The sequence below is a fragment of the Protopterus annectens genome, chromosome 1.part1 (assembly GCF_019279795.1).
Source record: "Protopterus annectens isolate FY-2018-M chromosome 1.part1, PAN1.0, whole genome shotgun sequence".
NCBI classification, from domain to species: domain Eukaryota; kingdom Metazoa; phylum Chordata; order Ceratodontiformes; family Protopteridae; genus Protopterus; species Protopterus annectens.
Window position 1 is genome coordinate 848,223,490 of NC_056726.1, and position 23,817 is coordinate 848,247,306.

Here is a 23,817-nt window from a genome sequence, read left to right on the forward strand (position 1 = left end):
GTATATGCAAGTGGGGGGCTTGTAAAAGATCCCATGGCATCAGAAAGAGAAGGGGGAAGTTCTCCAATGCCCTGTTCAAATTTCCCCTAGCAGTATAAATAATATCCAATGTCTCCCCTGAAAAGAAGCCATTAGCCTAATGGGATTAAACTGGTTAACAAAGGATAGACAAATAAATAAAACAAAAAAAAAAATCACATCTGGCATGAAACCCAATAAAAAGAAAGGAGATGGAGGGAGGCTACACCTGTTGCAAGAGTTATCTTTATGAACGTCTATTGTTACACTTACTTACACAATTGTACCGTGTTCATCATTAGATCACTATTTCAGTGGCCTAAGCTATATGGGTAGATTACCAGAGCTTAAAAAGAGTGGGGGACGAAGAAGAAGGGTCAATTCCCAGGAGCTCATGGCAAATAGTCTTAGCAAAATTTGCTCTGGATCTAGGGAAAGGATTTAACTTGGAGAGATTTCTAAAATGTGTCTAGAGATAACCAACCTGCTGCCTCTATTATACTTCTAGAATCATCCCTTTTCCAAAAAAAAGCCACAGAAGCCATCAATGCTCTGTTAAAGTGAGCCCTGACCTTGGCTGGAAGTAACTTATGGTAAGAGTAACAAAAAACAATAGCATAAGACAACCATTTAGAAACTGTCTGTTTTGATAATGGATTGTCCCTTCTTAACTTCATTAGAAATAAACAGCTGATGAATGTTTTAGTCCAGTCAAAATAGTATCTGGGTTGACTGTGGACATCCAGAGTATGTAAAATTACCTTTCCCTTATTTTTTGGTGTTGGAAAGAAAAACAGAAAATGACAAGACTGGCTCAAAGTAAACTATGAAACTACTTTAGGCATAAATGAAGGATTTGTTCTCAAAGTTACCTTGTACTTGTGAAAGGTGAAATAAGGTTGACTCATCACAAGAACTCGGCTACTTTTCTTGCAGACAAGAGAGCAAGTGTAAATTTGTTTTCCAAGTTAAAAACTTCAAATCTTTCTCACAAGTCAGTTCAAATGGAAAATGTGCAAGTTTATCCAAAATAAAATATAGAACCCAAGAAGGAGCCACCTCTCATCTAGGTAGATGTGCATGTAAAAACCCTTTCTAAAACTGTTTGACTTGTGGCTGGTAGAAATCGGGGGAATCTAGATGCAGACAAGCAGATGTCCAAAAGGTGAATTTTTATACTAGAATAAGAAAGTCCAGAGGGTAACAACCAAAACAAATATTGTCGGGCCAGAGGTATCTGGGCCTGAAAAGGGTCCTGGTTCTTACTTTGGCACCAACAAAACCATCTTTTTCACCTGCCATATATGGTTTTCTAGAAGCAGGTTACTTTACCTCCTTTAATACCTGCTGCATGTCCTCAGAAAAAAAGGAGCCTAAAGGTACTAAAATTCTATCATCCAAGCAGTGAGTTGTAGAAACTGAATGTTGGGTGCATCAAACAATCTCAGTTTTATGTGAGCAAGTCCATTCTTTGAGAAGGCTGTGGCAATTCCCTTGACTATTTTCAAAATAAGGGAGATCCACTGTTGCTTGGGCCAAAAGAATGTCACCACAATTTTCATTGGAGAATCATTCTTAATTTTTAGAAGAACCCTGGTTATCAGAGAGAAGGGAGGAAAACCCTACAGGAACATTCCCGTCCATCAGAATGAAAAAGCATTCTACTTACTTTATTAGATTTGTGTGCAAGGAGAATTTATGTAACTGTTGTGGCTGGAGGCAAACAGGTTTACTCCAGGTATTCCCCACAGATGGATAAATTCCTGGAAGACCCCCAGGTGCAATATCCATTCATAACAGTCTGCCCTGGTCCTACCCAGCTTGTCTGCAACAAAATCATGCTAACAGAATGCAAGTAATCAGTAGCATTTTAATTGTGCTGAGTTGCTAAATCACAAGCTGCCATAACTAGTCTGCAAAGGGGATAGGATCTGGTTACCTCCTGTCTGTTTATGTACGACATCACTGTAGTGTTGCCTTTGAATACTAGTAGAGGGCCTGAACCCAGTGATGATTTTGATATTTGGGAGTATTTATTACAGCCATTATTTCTTTGGTATTTATGTTCTTCAGATTATCCTAGTTGCTCCACAGACCCTGAACTTTCATCACTTTGGAAACAGCCCCCAAGCAAAGTCTCAGGCATCTGTTGTTACAGACTGAGTAGGGGCTGGAAGAGAGAAAGGGAAACCTAGGTTCACAGATAACTGGTCCTCCCATCACAATAACTCCCTTTTTACAAATTCCAGTACTAGAATATGAAATAATACGGGATGCTGGTGCTGGGTCCAAAGAGATTTAAGGAACCATTGAGTTTTCCTCATGTGAAGTCTGGCCAAAAATCTTAAGAACTGCAGAGGCCATGAAACCCACAGTCCTGAGATATTCCCTGTTCAATGTCACAGAGAATATTCTGCTTTGTCCCGAGGAAGAAAAGCCACCATGCAAGATGTATCCAGGAGACATCCCAGAAACACTATCCTGTGAAATGAACAGAGATGATTTCTCTATGTTCCCTTAAATCCCAGACTGCGAATAAATGCTTCTTGCTCAAGCCAAAGATTCTTGAAAAAGTTGTAAAAGAATCAGCAAAAATAAGACAATTGTCTAAAAATGACAAAATGTGAATGTCCTGAAACCTGCAGTGGACTATCACTAGTCTCAGTTACTTTGTAAACCTATTTGGAGCTGTAGGCAAACCAAAGAGTAAAGCAGGGAATTGAAAATGTAACAGACATTAAAAAAATCTGAAATCTTTAAGAATTGAATATGATGATAAACATATTTTAAATCCAGAGTTAGTAAAACTTGAGAGGTGGAATGACAGGTAACACATACTGTAGAGACAGCACTTTGAACTTTGGGACTTTGATATAAAGGTTTAGAAAAAAAAGCCTAAGGCAAGACTCAGTGTTCCTTCTTTTATTGACACCAAAAGTTTCTTAAATAAAATGCTTTCCCTTTTTCATCTGGGAGAACAGGATCAATGACCCTTGAGACATTTGCTACAGTTTAGGAGGAAACAAGAAGGTTTGGTTGGACAGATGTGGAGGAATCCCCTAAAAAAGAGGAAGGGACTCGTATTGCCAGTGGCAGCCTTTCTGAATGATCTGCAGAATCCAAGGGTCTGAAGACGTCTGCCACCATACAGGGAAATGAACAGCTATACTTTGGGACAGTTTTACTGGAATGTCAGGATGGGAAGGGGTAAAAACATGAAGGGGCATACATAGTCAGTTTTTTAGATTGCCCTTGGTTATGGGAAGATCTTTTTTTCTTTTTTGAGCCTCCCTGCCATTGTTTTCTGAAATTGTGTTTACCTCTGCCCTGCTGAAACTATTCTGCTACCAATAAAAAGATCCTGAACTGGAAGGAAAGTTGTTTATTTTATATTCAGTTTGTTAGCAACAGCAGAGCACTGATCCCACTGAACCTATTTCACTCTCAGCCCAGGGTAAACATAATGGATACATGACATGATCCACAGGAGGAATCACAAAATGTAATACACACACACACACACACACACACACACACACACACACACACACACACACACACGTGTGTGTGGGTCTATATTATAATCTCGAAGTTACGGAACATCGAATACAATATGGTCGACACCATATTATCGAAGTTCCGTAACTTTGAAAATAAAAAAAATGTAAGCATCAAATACTTACCCTAACGGGTTTAAGCAAGGGGGCAAGCTCCCATGCACCCCCCCCCATGTGGGGGGTTTCACCCCCCCGCTACTTAAATATACCAACTCTGAGATCAAGCTACCATGTAGGAAAGGGAAATCTTCCTTTTTCACACCATACTTCGTTAAAGTGCGATCTCGGAGTTGGTATATTTAAGTGGGGTGCAGGGGCTTCCCCTAAACACCCTTTACTTTTTTTTTTTTTTTTTTACAGGGTGTATTACAATTTTGATGGTTTGTTTCAATCACTAAAGTTTGATCTTTAGTGATTCGAAGCATTAAATCTTCGAAATTATAATATAGACCCCGTGTGTGTGTGTGTGTGTGTGTGTGTGTGTGTGTGTGTGTGTGTGTGTATGTATATACATGTTATATATATATATATATATATATATATATATATATATATACACACACACACACAAACACACACACACATAAAGTAAATATAAATAAAGTAAATAATGATGGATAAATGAAGTTCCTGTGGGATGGAGGGTTAAAAATATGAGTGATCCCCAGAATTAAGTATCCTCCATCAAATCTTTTAAAAACCTTTTCAGACGAAGGAACATAGAATATCTCTTTATCCACAGGAACCCATTCAGGATCTCATCTACAACATTCTCTGATAAATTCTGGGAACACAGCCAGACAAATCTTCTCATCCCTGACACAGTAGGAGCTGCCCAATACAGCATCAACAGTGTCATAACATTTTACAGGATGCTTGCTTATATGAGACACGGGAAAATTGAAGATTTCACAGATGTCTTAGTCTCTGAAGAATAGAGATTGTCAATTAACTTTCTCATATTCCCACAACAAGCCAGCTGAAACTTGGACATGTGAGCATGAAAATTCAATATGCTGAAGACTAAGGTGGAAGAAGAATAAACATTATTCCCATATCTGTCAAATGCTTTCCCATCCTTGTCAAAGGGAACAGATTTGGCTGCCAAACGATGCTTTGCAGTAGATGGTTTTGACAAAGAAGTGACCAGAGGACCTGATATGGGGATTGAAAAAAGACATTTGTGTGTCTTATACAATTTAATAGACTTTTTGGGGCAAGAGGTTGAGCATCAAGCAAACAACTGGCTGTGAGGAGAGAATCTTCTATTGCTGGCAAGTCAAGAGGAATACCTGCAGGCTGTAGAAAATTTACCTGTACTAAGTAATATTTTTGCTGGGATTTCTTTTTGTTCCCACTGAAACAGATCTTTCATTCTGGTTATAGTATCAGAAAAAGATAACCTTTCGGGGATTGGGGGGGGGGGGGCTCTGACGAAAAGCTTTCTTTAGAATCTGATTCCCCCTCCTGTTGTGTAGGCACTTGAGAAACACAATCCAAATTCCTGTCCCTCAGACTGAGAATCAGAATCTGAGAGACAGGAAGCTCTTTTGCTTTTAAAGTCTGGGAAGAGCAGAATTTAAAGACTGAAAGGCTTGAAATAATCCCTTACAAAAACCCAGCCAATTTCCTCTTCCCATCCTATGTGAAACAGGATAAGAAAATGTCTTTCTGCTTAATTCTTTTGGGAGATCTCCCATCCTAGAAAAAAAGACTGAGCAAAGGATGAATCTCTTCCCTTGGAATCAGGCAATCAGGCTCCTTGTGGCAGATTTGTGGTAGAGCATCATCTGCTTCCACTTCAGACATAGACAAATGTAGTTCTCCATTGTCAGAAGACAGCTGAATAGCCTGTACTATTTTTTTCTATGTACCATTCCCTTTTTACCTGTCCATTTTTTTTTATCCTTGACTACTTGTATCTTTCTTAAGTTCTGCTGGGCATTACAAGGTTATTAAGATTCATTAACAAAAATTTAATTCTATTTCACTGATGTTTCTTGGGGGTGCTGCCATCAAGTCCTCTTTGTTGTAGCAATTTCTTTTCTTCAAGTTTCTATCTTCAATATTTCTGCAAGGTACCTAATCTAATTTTTACTTCCCCGGCTATATATGTAAATTCTCTATGACAGTAACCAAGCTGTGGAATTCAATTCCACCAGATATTAGACTATAGAATACAATACTAGATCCTTTCAAACATTAAAAAGTCTCACATACTACTACTGACATTAACTAGCAAATCTAGCACCTATACTATTATTTACTAATCTGCTATAACTTCTGACATGCTAAACACAAAAATTATTTTTTCCTGGACACTGTCACAGTCTTCCTTCTCCTACCATCAGTGGCGGCTGGTGACTTCAAATCACAGGGGGGCTGCAGGAGACGCTGAATGGGCGGGGTCAAAGGGAAGGGGTGTGGTCAACCATAAAGGGGAGGAGCTATGCACAAAACCACAAAAAAACTAACTTTAATTAAATACGCTGCCCTGGGTGGCAAACCATCATTATGAAAGTCCAATCAAGACAAAAATAAGTGTAGAAGAATAAAAATATTTCAATGCATTGGCTGCATGACAGCTTACTTAATATCTAGATGGAAACAAAAGGTTGTGAGGCATGAAAAAATAAATTACTTTTTAAATACATTACTGGAATGCCAGTCAAAATCAAGTATAAGAAAACCAGAAGCACTCAACTCAAACTACTTCTCCTTGCACTGCAGTTCTAATTATAATATATTCAGCTTTATTAAAGTACCAAGCAACATGCTGAAAGTAGAAATCTATGTGATGCCCCACTTGTAAAAATGTTTCTTATCCAAAAAGACCTGCTGCCTGACAACGTTTCATGGGAAAACATGATAAAGTAAAATGAAAAGCAAACAAGAAACAAGCTCAAGATACATTGCTTAAAGGATTACTGTACAGGTTATGGACCACACATGATTGGCATTCTGTTTAGTTTACGGGTAAAGCCTGTAGAGATGACTGGAAGTCTCCAACAAGTGTAATGAGCTTTTAAAATAATGGAATCCTGTCCTTTAATACCCAAGGCTTATACATTATCTAGTCAAGTATTCTCTGCATGGCAACAACAGAAAGGCTTTCAATGTTGGCAATTCTTTAACAGTATGCTTATTAAAGCTTACTTGCATCTTACGATGTCAGACAAGCTTACCTTATGGTCATTAAAGCATTGCTACTTAAACACAGAGCAACAGGCACTTTGAGTAATAAGCATAAATCAACAGTACAAAAATATGACAGAAACCAGACCATTCTGCAAAATCAAGGACAGATGAAAAGCCACTGTAGTACTTATGCAGTGTGTCCTCCCCATCCAAGGTAGATACAACTACTCCTTGCCTTGCTTGGACACATCCAGAGTCACTACATGGGGAGTGGGGTGCAACAAGCATGTCACAATTTGAAATCTCTCTGGCTGACTGTGATGGCCCTGACACATTTGTCATACCTCTCAACTTCAAGAGCAAGAAATCTGGACAAAGCCATACACAGAAGTGGGACAAAGGCACAACAAGAAGGACAATTTTAAATATTGCTCTAATAAACTTAGAAAGATAATAGAATAGGTCTTGCATTAGTATGAATTTTCTGAAGGGTATAAAATCTGAAACTCAAATGTCTGTCATTTTCTAACTTCAGTCTTTAGTGATTTGTCACTAATTTGCCAAAAACACAATTTTATGAAAAATGGACCAAAAATGTGATGCAAAAATATAAAATAGACACACAATACAGCTTCTACCTGTCAAAGAAGGGACACTTTAATATTAGTACTGCTACCTTGAGCAGCTGACAAAATAAAAGAATCTACATGCATTTCAAGTAATCTATAACTTTGATTATTACAGTTATTTCTTAATTGTAAACCCTCCATGTTTTCTTCCAAAATTGCTATTTTATGGAGGGATTATTAGGGGAAGAGCAACATTTTGAGCCAAAATTGGGGACAGTTGAGAGGTTGGCTATGCCTAATTCTATAAAGCAATTTATTTGCATGTACCTCTCAACCTGTTAATGCAGTAAATCTGAACAAGGCCAAATATATTGGGGGCACATATAAACAGTACTAAAAATTGCTCTTGTATAAATTGAGACAGTTGACAGAACGGCTCTTACTTTAACATGCATTTTTATGAAGGTTATGAAGTCTGAAACTTATTATTTAGTGACTTCTGGCAAATCATTTAGGAATTAAAACTACAAATTTTATGAACAACAAACCAAAAATAAGAAGCAAAAATCTATTCATTCTTTGAAAATCTGGACAGTTGGGAGGTATAGTTCAGCTGGGCCTGTCTGAGTTTGCTGCCCTTCCCCTGACAAAATAATGGTTGAACTGGAGCCTCTGCAGCCATTCCAATTAACCATTACTTGGCTATTTCACTCCATTTACCATAAACACTAATGTGCATACTGCTTTACTTCAATGATTGGACTTCATTTGAAAGTTTTATTTTGTATTTTACAGCACAAACATTAAGTAATCTGTTAAACAAAGCAATGCAGTCTCACAATGAAAACTTAGCATTAAAACTTCTCTGCCCTTGAAACTCACATTCATTGAAACCCACATTCAAAGAAAATACATTTTGCCAGTGGCAGATAAAGATTAATTTTGGGCTGTTTTCGAATCATAGGCCCCTTGCATATGAAACATACATGTGCTCTTTGATACACCTTCCTCATTGTACTAAAATTATATTCCTTGTACAATACAGTACACTTGTTAGAGGGTGTTTTAAATTTGTTTTGAACATTTTTCCAGTAAGCAATGAAACAAAACATATGCACCCATAATGGCAAAACTGCCCAGTTGAGAACATTTATCATAAAAAGTCTACTCAGACTTCCACAGTCCACCATTATTAGTAAATATACACAATTCTACAGTCCACCATTATTAGTAAATATGCACAATTCCACAGTCCACCATTATTAGTAAATATGCACAATTCTACAGTCCACCATTATCAGTAAATATGCACAATTCTACAGTGCACCTTTATCAGTAAATATGCACAATTCTACAGTCCATATTCAGTGAATTCAGTTCTTGCCATAGCTGTCAACCTTAGCACAAAAACCTGGGAAGCCAATAATGGGGAATACAGTCCCAAAAATAGGGACAAATTTAAAATATTCATCTTATAAACTTAGAAAATTGCTAGAAAAATAGGTTGTGCTACTATGTATTCTGAAGAACATGAAGTTTGAAATTCAAATGCAGGTCAATTCTACTGCGGTCAGAACAAAACAATTTTCAGCAGACGCGAGGGATTAATACTGCAGACACGTCTTTGTAAAATGGCAGGGCATCAGAGCAAATCCACACAAACACAGGCAGGAGATGCAGACTCCAAACAGAAGCCACCCCAACCAAGAATCAAACCAGAAAACCTATAGCTGTGAGGCAACAATACTACCACCGCACCATCAATTATGCAAGGAATTAAACATTCAGAAACCTGAAGTCTGAAATTCAAATGCCTGTCAATTTTACTGCGGACAGAACAAAACCAATTTTCAGCAGGGATTAAAACTGCAGACACGTCTTTGTAAAATGGCAGGGCACCAGAGCAAATCCACACAAACACATGGAGGAGATGCAGACTCACACAGAAGCCACCCCAACCAAGAATCAAACCAGAAAACCTATAGCTGTGAGGCAACAATACTACCACTGCACCATCAAATCTGCAAGGAATCAAACATTCAGAAACCTGAAGTCTGAAATTCAAATGCCTGTCAATTTTACTGCGGACAGAACAAAAACAATTTTCAGCAGAGATGCAGGGATTAATACTGCAGACACGTCTTTGCAAAATGGCAGGCACCAGAGCAAATCCACACAAATACAGGGAGGAGATGCAGACAGAAGCCACCCCAACCAAGAATCAAACCAGAAAACCTATAGTTGTGAGGTAACAATACTATCACTGCACCATCAATTATACAAGGAATTAAACATTCAGAAACCTGAAGTCTGAAATTCAAATGCCTGTCAATTTTACTGCGGACAGAACAAAACAATTTTCAGCAGAGACAGGGATTAAAACTGCAGACACATCTTTGTAAAATGGCAGGGCACCAGAGCAAATCCACACAAACACAGGCAGGAGATGCAGACTCCAAACAGAAGCCACCCCAACCAAGAATCAAACCAGAAAACCTATAGCTGTGAGGCAACAATACTACCACCGCACCATCAATTATGCAAGGAATTAAACATTCAGAAACCTGAAGTCTGAAATTCAAATGCCTGTCAATTTTACTGCGGACAGAACAAAACCAATTTTCAGCAGGGATTAAAACTGCAGACACGTCTTTGTAAAATGGCAGGGCACCAGAGCAAATCCACACAAACACATGGAGGAGATGCAGACTCCACACAGAAGCCACCCCAACCAAGAATCAAACCAGAAAACCTATAGCTGTGAGGCAACAATACTACCACTGCACCATCAAATCTGCAAGGAATTAAACATTCAGAAACCTGAAGTCTGAAATTCAAATGCCTGTCAAATTTACTGCGGACAGAACAGGACAGAACAAAAACAATTTTCAGCAGAGACATGAGGGATTAAAACTGCAGACACATCTTTGTAAAATGGCAGGGCACCAGAGCAAATCCACACAAACACAGGCAGGAGATGCAGACTCCACACAGAAGCCACCCCAACCAAGAATCAAACCAGAAAACCTATAGCTGTGAGGCAACAATACTACCACTGCACCATCAAATCTGCAAGGAATTAAACATTCAGAAACCTGAAGTCTGAAATTCAAATGCCTGTCAAATTTACTGCGGACAGAACAAAAACAATAAAAACATGAAGGGCATACATAGTCAGTTTTTAGATTGCCCTTGGTTATGGGAAGATCTTTTTTCTTTTTTGAGCCTCCCTGCCATTGTTTTCTGAAATGTGTTTACCTCTGCCCTGCTGAAACTATTCTGCTACCAATAAAAAGATCCTGAACTGGAAGGAAAGTTGTTTATTTTATATTCAGTTTGTTAGCAACAGCAGAGCACTGATCCCACTGAACCTATTTCACTCTCAGCCCAGGGTAAACATAATGGATACATGACATGATCCACAGGAGGAATCACAAAATGTAATACACACACACACACACACACACACACACACACACACACACACACACACACAAACACACACACACGTGTGTGTGGGTCTATATTATAATCTCGAAGTTACGGAACATCGAATACAATATGGTCGACACCATATTATCGAAGTTCCGTAACTTTGAAAATAAAAAAAAATGTAAGCATCAAATACTTACCCTAACGGGTTTAAGCAAGGGGGCAAGCTCCCATGCACCCCCCCCCATGTGGGGGGTTTCACCCCCCCGCTACTTAAATATACCAACTCTGAGATCAAGCTACCATGTAGGAAAGGGAAATCTTCCTTTTTCACACCATACTTCGTTAAAGTGCGATCTCGGAGTTGGTATATTTAAGTACCCGAGGATGGGGTGCAGGGGCTTGCCCTAAACACCTTTTACTTTTTTTTTTTTTTTTTTTTTTTACAGGGTGTATTACAATTTTGATGGTTTGTTTCAATCACTAAAGTTCGATCTTTAGTGATTCGAAGCATTAAATCTTCGAAATTATAATACAGACCCCGTGTGTGTGTGTGTGTGTGTGTGTGTGTGTGTGTGTGTGTGTGTGTGTGTGTGTGTATGTATATACATATTATATATATATATATATATATATATATATATATATATATATATATACACACACACACACAAACACACACACACACACATAAAGTAAATATAAATAAAGTAAATAATGATGGATAAATGAAGTTCCTGTGGGATGGAGGGTTAAAAATATGAGTGATCCCCAGAATTAAGTATCCTCCATCAAATCTTTTAAAAACCTTTTCAGACGAAGGAACATAGAATAGCTCTTTATCCACAGGAACCCATTCAGGATCTCATCTACAACATTCTCTGATAAATTCTGGGAACACAGCCAGACAAATCTTCTCATCCCTGACACAGTAGGAGCTGCCCAATACAGCATCAACAGTGTCATAACATTTTACAGGATGCTTGCTTATATGAGACACGGGAAAATTGAAGATTTCACAGATGTCTTAGTCTCTGAAGAATAGAGATTGTCAATTAACTTTCTCATATTACCACAACAAGCCAGCTGAAACTTGGACATGTGAGCATGAAAATTCAATATGCTGAAGACTAAGGTGGAAGAAGAATAAACATTATTCCCATATCTGTCAAATGCTTTCCCATCCTTGTCAGAGGGAACAGATTTGGCTGCCAAAAGATGCTTTGCAGTAGATGGTTTTGACAAAGAAGTGACCAGAGGACCTGATATGGGGCTTGAAAAAAGACATTTGTGTGTCTTATACAATTTAATAGACTTTTTGGGGCAAGAGGTTGAGCATCAAGCAAACAACTGGCTGTGAGGAGAGAATCTTCTATTGCTGGCAAGTCAAGAGGAATACCTGCAGGCTGTAGAAAATTTACCTGTACTAAGTAATATTTTTGCTGGGATTTCTTTTTGCTCCCACTGAAACAGATCTTTCATTCTGGTTATAGTATCAGAAAAAGATAACCTTTCGGGGATTTGGGGGGGGGGGCTCTGACGAAAAGCTTTCTTCAGAATCTGATTCCCCCTCCTGTTGTGTAGGCACTTGAGAAACACAATCCAAATTCCTGTCCCTCAGACTGAGAATCAGAATCTGAGAGACAGGAAGCTCTTTTGCTTTTAAAGTCTGGGAAGAGCAGAATTTAAAGACTGAAAGGCTTGAAATAATCCCTTACAAAAACCCAGCCAATTTCCTCTTCCCATCCTATGTGAAACAGGATAAGAAAATGTCTTTCTGCTTAATTCTTTTGGGAGATCTCCCACCCTAGAAAAAAAGACTGAGCAAAGGATGAATCTCTTCCCTTGGAATCAGGCAATCAGGCTCCTTGTGGCAGATTTGTGGTAGAGCATCATCTGCTTCCACTTCAGACATAGACAAATGTAGTTCTCCATTGTCAGAAGAAGACAGCTGAATAGCCTGTACTATTTTTTTCTATGTACCATTCCCTTTTTACCTGTCCATTTTTTTTATCCTTGACTACTTGTATCTTTCTTAAGTTCTGCTGGGCATTACAAGGTTATTAAGATTCATTAACAAAAATTTAATTCTATTTCACTGATGTTTCTTGGGGGTGCTGCCATCAAGTCCTCTTTGTTGTAGCAATTTCTTTTCTTCAAGTTACTATCTTCAATATTTCTGCAAGGTACCTAATCTAATTTTTACTTCCCCGGCTATATATGTAAATACTCTATGACAGTAACCAAGCTGTGGAATTCAATTCCACCAGATATTAGACTATAGAATACCATACTAGATCCTTTCAAACATTAAAAAGTCTCACATACTACTACTGACATTAACTAGCAAATCTAGCACCCCATACTATTATTTACTAATCTGCTATAACTTCTGACATGCTAAACACAAAAATTATTTTTTCCTGGACACTGTCACAGTCTTCCTTCTCCTACCATCATCAATAATAAGAAGTTATGTACCTACCATAACGTTCCATGTTAGTTGTCTTCTTCTCGCCTTCTTTCTTGCTGGATGGGTTCAGAGCCGATCCTCGGCTCCGACTCGGCCTTATACTAAAGCTCGAGAGCTATTTACCGGCTCGAGGCCTCCCCATATCCCACAATGCTAGGCGTCAGATACCCAGATCTCGTTTGGCAGAGCTAACCATTAAAAAACTATTTTTTTTGGAGACACCTGTCCAAACTACAAGGATTACCTACAGTGCTAAAGGCAGAAGAGGATGTAACCTAGAAAAAGGTCAACTAGAGGAAGAAGGCCTCAAAAGGGATTCTTCTCGGTCTGCCCAGGCTAGGGGGATGGAGGGTGGGACGCAAGAAAGAAGGCGAGAAGAAGACAACTAACATGGAACGTTATGGTAGGTACATAACTTCTTAATGTTAAGTTGTCTATCTCGCCTTCATTCTTGCTGGATGGGACAGCGTCCCTAGCACCTTAGTCCTGGGTGGCTCATCGGAACAGACTCTTGAGCACAGTGGAACCAAAATCAGCTCGACTCCTAGAGGCCATATCCAATTTATAATGTGAAATGAAGGTATGAAGAGTGGCCCATGTGGCTGCAGCACAAATAGATTCCATTGGTAGTCTTGCTTGAAAAGCTACCGACGTAGCTAATGCTCTGGTGGAATGAGCTTTTGGTTTTGTGGGGAGTTCCTTATGTCTGAGTTGATAAATCAAAGTAATAATAGAGGCCAACCACCTGGATAAGGTTACTTTAGAAACTGGCAGGCCCTGCTTGCCCTCAGCATAGGATAGGAAGAGTTGGTCCGATTTTCTTGTTTGTTTAGTCCTATCCAAATAAAAACGTAATTGCCTGTGAATGTCCAATTGGTGCAACTTTTGTTCAGCTCTGTTTGAATAGTTAGGAAAAAAGACAGGAAGATCAATAGCCTGATTCAGGTTTGTCTCAGAAGGTATTTTAGGTAGAAAGGAAGGATTAGTCATGAGTGAAACTTTATCCTTGTGGAAAACAAGATAAGGAGGATGAATACAGAGGGCTTGAAGCTCCGACACTCTTCTAGCTGAGGTGATGGCTACTAAGAAGAGAGTCTTCCAGGAGAGTAATTTTAAGGAACAGGAGGCCACAAGTTCAAAAGGAGGTATAATCAAGGAAGTTAATATCAGGTTTAAATCCCACGGAGGCGGGGGATCTTTAACCGGGGGCCTAAGTAAAATAGTCCCTTTAAGAAAGGCTTTACAAAGTTTGTGGGACATGATGCTGGTTTCTAACAGGCCAGCGTGGAAATTAGTGATAGCAGCCAACTGGACCCCAATGGTGGCAGATGAGGAACCTGCTCGAAAAAGTTCTGCCAAAAAATCTAGAACGTGATGGACAGGGGCTGTAAAGGGATCTATATTTCTAGCCTCCGCCCAGAAAGAGAAACGTTTCCACTTACTAGCATAAGTCTTCCTGGTAGTAGATTTGTGTGAAGAAAGGATGATTTCACACACTGGCTGAGAAATATGTGGAAGCCTGGCTAAGGCTGGAAGTGGAGCAACCAAGCTGTGAGGTTGAGAGACTGAAGGGATTGGTGCAGCCCGTCTGACTGATGGACCAAGAGGTCTGGCACTGGGTCCAGATTCCAAGGCTGCTCCAGCAGATGACGATGCAGGAATGGGAACCAAATTTGCCGAGGCCAGTAAGGGGCAATGGGGATCATCCTGGATCCCAATGCGGTCGCTTTCTGAATTAGTTTCAGAATTAAGGGAAAAGGTGTGAATGCATACAGAAGACCCCGGGGCCAATCATGAACTAGAGCATCTCTGGGGGAGTGGCCAGGGAGGGGGAAGAGAGTGAAGAAGTCGTCGCACTTGCTGTTGAGAGGGGTTGCGAAAAGGTCGCAGCAAGGTTGACCCCATCTGCGGAAAATTTTGTCTGCTACTGACTGACTGAGAGACCACTCGTGAGGCATGAGAATAGCTCTGTTTAGCCTGTCCGCTATGACGTTGGACTTCCCGGGGATGTGCGTTGCTATCAGAAACCGTTGAGAGGAGATCGCCCACTGCCAGAGTCTGAGTGCTTCTCGACATAAGGGATAGGACCTGGTACCGCCCTGCTTGTTGATGTACCACACTACAGACATATTGTCAGTCTGAACTGCAATAGTCCCGGTGGGTAGAGAGTCCTGAAGAGCTTGCAACGCTAAAAGTACCGCTCTCATCTCCAAGACGTTTATGTGCAGGTGGTACTCTAGAGGTTGCCAAGTGCCCTGGACAGTCCTGCCCTGAAAATGCCCCCCCCCCCCCCGATCAGGGAGGCATCTGTTGTCACCGTGGCAACAGGAGGAGGAAGAACAAATGGTCTGACGAAGTACTTGAGAGGAGACCATCCACCAAGAAAGGTTGTCTTTGCACGATTGGGTGATTAATATGTTGTGAAACATCGGAAGCTGCTGAAATGACCATTGGGTAAAAAGCATCCATTGAAGGATCCGCATGTGAAAACGAGCCAGGGGAAGTAATGTGATTGCTGCTGCCATGAGACCCAAGGTTTTCAGTACAAATCTGGCCTGAATTCTCTTGCACTGTAGTAAGGTCTGGACATGTCGGCGAATGTCTGATACTCTTTCTAAGGGAAGTTTTGCCGACAGCTCTTTTGTATTTAATCTTGGGCCTATAAAGGTTATAGATTGACAAGGCGACAATGCAGACTTTTCAAAGTTTATAGAGATACCTAGCTTGGAGCAAGTTTGGATGGTATAATCCCTGGCTCGCAGTAGCTGATGCCTGGTGGAAGCAGTTAGGAGCCAGTCGTCTAGATATGGAAACACCTGGAATCCTCGCCGTCTCAGGTGAGCCGTAACCACTGCCATGCATTTGAACACCCTGGGGGCTGTGGTGAGACCAAAGGGCAGGGCTCTGAATTGATAGTGACTGGCTCCCAGCCGGAAGCGGAGAAACCTTCTGGAGTGCCTGTCCATTTTGATATGGTAGTACGCATCCTGAAGGTCTATGGAGCACATCCAAATGTCCTCTCCCAAAAAGGGTAGAATGGACTGAAGTGTGACCATCCGGAACTTCGTTCTTTGAACAGATTTGTTTAACCTGCTGAGATCCAAAATGGATCTCCAGTCCCCTGTCTTTTTCGGTACCAAAAAGAACTTGGAGTAAATCCCGGATCCTTGCTGGTCTGCTGGGACTGGCTGGATGGCCCTTTCTTTTAGCAGTTTTGAAATTTCTAGTACTGCTTGTTCCCTTAGACCGGGTGGAACATCTGGAAGGGACCTGTTTGTTTGTGTAGGGGTGTGGACAAAGGGGATTTTGTAACCCTCGGATATGATAGACCGTACCCATTTGTCTTGTGTGAGGATTCGCCAGGTTTCTGGGTACAGTGACAATCTTCCCTCGACTGCCTCCGAAGGTGGACAGTCGTGCAGCCCCTCAGGGGTGCTTTAAGGGTTTGTCAGAGAAGGATTCTCTGCTACCCTGATTTTGCGGACCCCTTCTGCCCCTTGGGCGGCGTCTATTACTGTTTCCTCCTCTGCCCCTGGAGGGAAACTCACCACGTGTGTCAGGCACGACTCCCTGGGGTTTCCAAAACCACATTTTTCCACTCTTCTGACCTTTAGGCTATGTTCTAGAGGGAGTAGAAATACGGACTCCCACGGCAGAGAGAGTCTTGCCTTCCTGCTCACACCTGGTAAGGGTATCCTTCACCTGTGGTCCAATCAAAGCCGAACCATCCAAAGGGGTATTGGTGAAGGACGCCTTAAAGGGGTCAGCAAAGTTACATAACCGCATCCAGGCATGTCTCCTCAAAGCCACGCCTGTACCTGTGGCCCTACTCGCCCCATCGGCTGCATAAGAAATGAGCTGCATAGAGGAGTTGACTATAGAGTTAAGGGTTGCCAGCTGGGAGTTAATCTTATCCTGAGACCCCGCAGCTGATGGATCCTGAAGGGTATCACCCAGTTCCTTGAAGGCGGGTGAAATGGCACAGATAATTCAGCGACCGCATGGAAAAGGTCGCTGAAGAAAACATCCGCTTCCCGTACCTGTCCATTGTCCTAGATTCTTTATTAGGTGGGTGGACAGGTACCAAAGGGTCAGCCAACTCCTTCTTAGTGGCTGCTGCCACCACCATGGCATCAACAGGGACCCCTTTTGTCAGAAATTGTTTGTCAGATGGGGCCGTGATGAACTTAGTGGGCCTGCGGGGGGTTGGTTCCACTGTGTCCGGGGCTGTCCAAGCCTTCCGAGCCACCACTTCCATGAGTGGGTCGAAAGGTGGAGACACCCAGGAGGTGGAAGGGCGAGAACCAAATGCGTCCAGGTACACAGACTCGTCCTCGGAAGGGTTAAGGGCAGTCCAGTTCCCCCTCTGCCTAAGGATCTCAAGGATGGCTGAAAAGGAGACATCCTCAGAGGGCGACCTTGGGGACCCTTCCGAATCCTCCAAGTCGGTATCAGACGTGACTGACTCGGGGGAGTCAACATGTTTCCTCTTACATTTTCTCTTCCGAGGGGGCTCCTCTGAATGATCAGGGGAGGCCTCGGAAGAGGAAGATACGCCCAATGGGGCGACCTGGAGCGCCTGTTCTCCACGTTTGGGGTCAGGAGGATGGACAGAGACCGATGCAGGCACCATGGGGGGAGGAGCCAAAGGGGCCGATCGTGGAGCCGACACAGGAGTCAGCACACTCCTCATGACCTCGAAGGTGCCCCTATCAGGCAGAGAAGAGGGTCCCCGCTCCGAAGAGATGTGAACCCCTCCCGGCACCGAGAGGGATGGCTCTGAGGCCGATGTCGGGGCCGAGCTCACCTGCGCCGAGGCCCTGAGAGGGAGAACGGGGTCAGACAAGAGTCCGATGCCACTCGCCCCCTCGGAGCCGACGAGGGAGTCTCGGCGCCCGGATCCCTCCAAAGACGGAACCAACGAAGAGATCGGAGCCAACGAGGGAGCCGAAAGGTGTGGTATCGGCTCAGACGTACCTACGATTCGAGCCCCAACGAGCTCCGGCTCCGGACACAGTGGAAGAGTCGGAGGAGGAACTGCAGAAGACACAAGGGTAGCCACAGTCTGTTGAGAAGGGTTGGTCAAAATTTTGGCCAGGGCCTGCGACTTTAGGAGCCTACTGACCACCCTCTCCAAGTCATGATCGGATAGCCTGGAAGACCGAGAGGAGTGGGACCTATGGCTTCGCTCCGACTGAAACAATGGAGACCTTGGAGCCGAACGGACAGACTCTATAGATGGGGACCTTGAGCGTTTTCAGCTCAGAGAAGGTTCTGACACTAAGGTCGGAGCCGACTGAGGTCTCGAGACGTCGGTTCCAGCCGGAACAGACGACTAGGCAGGAGCTCCGCTCGGCGACAGCTCCAAACAGGGAGCCGACGGTTTGGCAGGCTTTAAGGATTTTCCCGACGGAAGCTTAGCCGGGGATCCTTCTGGCTTAAGTAAGCCTCTCAAAATGAGCTTGTTCCTATGCTCCTGCAGGACTCTCGAGCTGAAGGAGTGGCAGACCAAGCAAGAGTCCTGCAGGTATAGGGGACCCAAGTAATAAACACAAGAAGTGTGACCGTCTGTCAGAGACATCTTCTGACAGCACGAGTCACACTTCTTGAAACCTGAAACTTTGGTATCTTTAGACATATTAAAAAAAATGGGATACCAAAGGGAAAAAAGTAACTAGTACTTAAACACAACACACACATACACGCACTAGATAATTAACTATAAGACTATAGCCACACAACTACCTTACTACTAACAAATATATATATATATAACAATACAAGAAAAACACTAATTGTCTAACAAGGCCTAACACTACCCTAAAGGGTGGGGAGGGGGAGGGAGAAACTCTCTAACAACAAAAAACGAGTTTCTGAGTGGGATATCAAAAGGGGACACAATCTAATTAAAACTAGGAGGGAAGAATTTCTAAATACAAGACAGTATATGAAAAAATTAAAGGTAATAACACAAGAAAAGCTTTATACGACTTGGAGACGGTAAAATCGCAACCTCGTAGCTGAAGCGGCAAACGAGATCTGGGTATCTGATGCCTAGCATTGTGGGATATGGGGAGGCCTCGAGCCGGTAAATAGCTCTCGAGCTTTAGTAGAAGGCCAAGTCGGAGCCGAGGATCAGCTCCGAACCCATCCAGCAAGAATGAAGGCGAGATAGACAACTTAACATTAATAAATACCACATATTTCTAACTATTCATTCATTAAAAATCTAAAATATTAACGTGTAAATATTATCTAACTCGAGATGATTGTCACTACTGAAGTGACAACTCAACCACATGTGAAAAATGGGAAAAAGGGGTTGAGAATGGATGGATGGATTTACAAGTTTATCACAATTTTCTCTTGCCAGATTAGATATGCTATGCTTGGAATACACTGGGCACATATTTAAATACATGTACTACAAATGAATGGAAAAATAAGAAAACCACTGCCTGAGCCAGGTAGTAGAAGAAATGTCAAGGAAAACAATCAGTAAGAGTGAGAATTTGGAAGGTAAGTTTGCAGAGATGTGGAGCAAAGTATAAAGGCTTTCAAGGATGGATTTGGGATGTCAGAGGAGTGCAGAGTGAAATAAAATCTAGAGGGACACAAAGACAGAGGTTAGTACTGGGCACACAAATAGATAGATGCAAGTAATGAGAGGAAAAGGATAAATAGGGCAGAAAGCTAAGAGTATAGCGCCACCTGGTAGCCGGACACTTAATGGCAGCAGGAGAGATACAAAAATTATCCCCGATCAGGATAAGGTAATGGAGGGAGAAATCCTGGTAAGGAATTTGTGGGGGGGACAAGGAGCTAGGGTTAAGTTGAAACTAGTGGAGCTAAAGGTTAAGTTAATGCTAGAAAGGAGGGGATGTGGCTGCTGCCTAACCTGGTAGGGAAGGTTGCTTATTCTAACAGTGGTATTCTAATATATATATAGTAATAATAAGGAAAAGGACCATTACAGGACATACTTCCACAGTTTTTCTTTCAGGGAAATTGACTCTCAGAGAGCAGATATGCTAGGGTAGTATTCAGGACTATTATTCTTTGTCATCCAAGCAAATAGGTAGGCTAGTGTAGGGATATATATATATATATATATATATAAAAAAATATATATATATATATATATATATATAAAAATAAAATTACTTTCTTGAAAAACAAACTAAGTAAAAGAAGAGTCAGATGTACAAATACATTACAGTGCATCGTGAAAATAGTCTATACCAGTATGGAATACTACTTTAGATTTTTAAGTAAATTAGAACAAAATATGAGTCGCATAGCACTGTGCAGCTATAACAACTACAAAATTCATTTTTCAGAGCAATGCAATTGAGTCTTACCTTGACTTGCCAAGTAGTCCCTCATCTCTCTACAAAGACGATGTGCTGGTTCACTTGAACAGCCTAATGCCACATTTATCAAAACTGCAGTCTCATCTGATAATGTGTGTTCCCAAGTTTTGATATCCCTACATTCACAGAGTGTTTCTTCAGTTAGCCACGTCATCAATGTATCTAAAAAATACATAACACCAGAACCATTTTACTAGAGAAAAAGCCCTCTACAATAAGTACATGTACATGTTTTAATGATGCAAACACAATGCAAACTATATCTGTTATGCTTGTGTAGATAGTGGTAAGTTACAAGAGGAATTTCTGCCTCAGTGACAGGATGCATTGGGTTCAGCATTAATGAAAGGTGCTGTATCTCTACAGCTCCTGTAGTACTGTTTTGGTGTCATTCTGTCAGCTTACAGAATGTCTTTGTAGCATTTGAAGCTTACTTTTTTAAGCAGGTGACTTACTAATCAATGATAAACAACATTTGAAAGGGTAAATTGTAAGAAACAAAACATCATCAAGACTGTTTGTCCAAAATGCGCTGCCATGGTTGATACTAACCACTGTTTTCCGCTATTACTCTTACTACTTTCACTCATAACTTTATTCATTCAGTGACCTTTACTGTCTGAAACAAAATGTGTCCTGATGTCCATCTTCAATCTCTGAAAGCATGAAAGATAAGGACAACCCAGTATGGCATCAGCCTGAATGGTAGACATAATTTTTCACTAGATCTATTCTTAAATCCTACCTACATATAAATTGTGCAGTGGTGTCCAAGCAGCTGTATGTGCATCTCCTTCCAAAAGTGCAGCATCCACTGTGAATTATCAGACAATGCTTCCCAATAATGCCATCTGCCTTTGCCAGAGCCCCTGACCGCAGCAGGACTATCAGCCAGACAGGAACAAACTCGCACCTTCCTTCAGAGACAAGGAAAAATGGCAAGAAATCCTCCATCTAACCCCTACTCTTAGCCATTTATTACAAAGCTTGCTAATCAAACTTTGACCCCCAGTATCACAGCTGATAACTCTCTTTCTACATTTGCACTTTTATAAATTTGTCAGTTGCATACTATTAACAGGCATTATGGAATTAATAAAAGTGACAAACTGCTGTAACTGGGAGACATGTCATATCTTTTCTTTTATTAGCACTGGTACGAAGAACACATGCAATGCAAACTAAACAAAAATAATGCAGCCCTTGCTGTGTACTGACAATACAAGTACTGCATGGTCAACATGTACAATGATACCCAGACAACAAAATCACAAATACATTTCTGAAAAATGTAGTGCAACAGATGCTGTCCAAGAAGGCATGAACCAGACACAAACACACACAAAAAATATATATAGACTTAGTAACATGCAGAGGTACAGAAAGTTTCTCACACATATGAAGAAACTCATACACATCTACACACATGCACAAACATACTTATACACTTTCACACAGGAACACGTGCACAGCAGAAGTAACTAGTTTTTGACCTTTTACAACTTCAGATGCCATCAAACAGCAATACCTATTATCAGCAACCACTAAAGCACATACCAAAAGCAACACCAAACACCACACATACGCCTACACCCAATGATCCCCAAAGAACACAGCCCATAAGGCAAGCAAACACTATCTAATACTCTTGTCATAGGGGATTTTATTGTACAACACAAAGATGCCCCTCTCTCCAGGCTGGACAATGAGAAGATAAATGTGAATTGCCTACCTGCAGCTAGTATCTGCAATATCACACACACGCACAGCCCACTGCACCACACATACCAATACGATTTATCATAGTCCACATGGGTGTAAATGATCTGAGATGTACCTCACTAGACTATATGAAGAGAGACATTATGGATCTGTCTGAATATGTGTCAGACAGGTACGAGCCTTGCGCTGAGCAGCATTCTAACTTCACCTTAGATAATATCACAGTATGAACAAAAAACGATTATTTTAATAATGGTCTTAGTTCCTGGTGTCACTACTGGGGGCTCCAATATCTATCAAAATGGAAGGACATGGTTAACAGACTAGGTTGCCATTGCCAAAGATGATCTGCACCTGCCTCTCCTGCCTTGGTTTTCAGATATAGCCTAAAAATTTAACCACCTCTTTAGAGACACTTTCAGGCAATTCCAAAATGGCAAAACTACCTACATAGCAAAAAGAACTCAAAGAAACCTTAAAGAGTTACTGCTCAATGCTAGGAGTCTAAAGAAGAAACTCAACACCCTACAATCTCTCCTCATTCTGGAAAACGTAGACATCTGTGTTGTTATCGAGACATGGCTTAAAGTCACAGAATATACTCCAGCAGTGCAAGTATACAGTGTCTTATACACACACAGACCAACAGCAACACAGACAGGGGACTAAAGGTGGAGGTGGTCTTGATTTACATTGGCAACACATACAACCTCAGGTTGATTAAACAGGATGATGTTCTAGAGTTTATCCATGTCCAAATCTCCATAGATGAGATTCCTTACCATGTCATGGCCAGCTGCAGGTCACCTTCTATGACCAACAAAGCTCATAATTTGTACCTAGACCTACTACAGTTGCTCAATATCTAACCAAATACCCTAATCACAGGAGATTATAGCTAGCCACCTATAGACTGAGAAACACACACTGCCTCTAACTCACAGGTGCAATGTTTCCTGGATTTTATCAACACGAACATCATGGACCACAGAGTGCACACTCCATTCAGAGATCAAACATACTGGACTTAGTACTCACCAGCAAGGGAGAGTAACGCATCCCGCCCCACTCTCCCACCCATGTCATATCCTCACTGGACCAGAAAGCTGTCCCCTCAAAATAAAAATCAACTCGGAAAACCTAACTAAACCAGTAACAGGTAGAAACTATTCTAAAGCACACTATATCATATTAAGTGACAGTTTTTCAAAATTCAAGGCTCCCTCAAACCCGAGAAGACAGCTGCCTATGAGAAGCTGTTCACAGAAACCTTCTACAAACATGTAAATGGCTGCACTGAGGCTGCCATACTCAGCAGAAGTAAGCCCAAATCTAAAACCAAAAACAAACCCCACTGGTGGGATCATAATCTTAACAGGGTTTATATCAAAAGAAAAAAGTCATTGTCAAAATCAAAAACAGCAATGCTCACAGGGACAAAAGGTCTCAATTCAACCACTTAATTTATTATTTAGTTGAATCAAAGTCCAACAAAACCAATTATGAGGTCAAGATAGCCTCCAAGGCTAAGAATA

At 41.3% G+C, this 23,817-nt stretch overlaps 1 protein-coding gene across 1 annotated transcript in view; it reads right to left on the reverse strand.

Annotated features, from left to right (window-relative positions):
* Nucleotides 1–23,817, reverse strand: part of LOC122815150 (probable E3 ubiquitin-protein ligase HERC1) — a 5,886,073-nt gene that overhangs the window by 3,941,554 nt on the left and 1,920,702 nt on the right. The window contains exon 19 of the mRNA XM_044087407.1: nucleotides 20,549–20,722. Within this exon, the coding sequence (XP_043943342.1) occupies nucleotides 20,549–20,722 (174 nt within the window). The remainder of the gene's footprint in view (nucleotides 1–20,548; nucleotides 20,723–23,817) is intronic.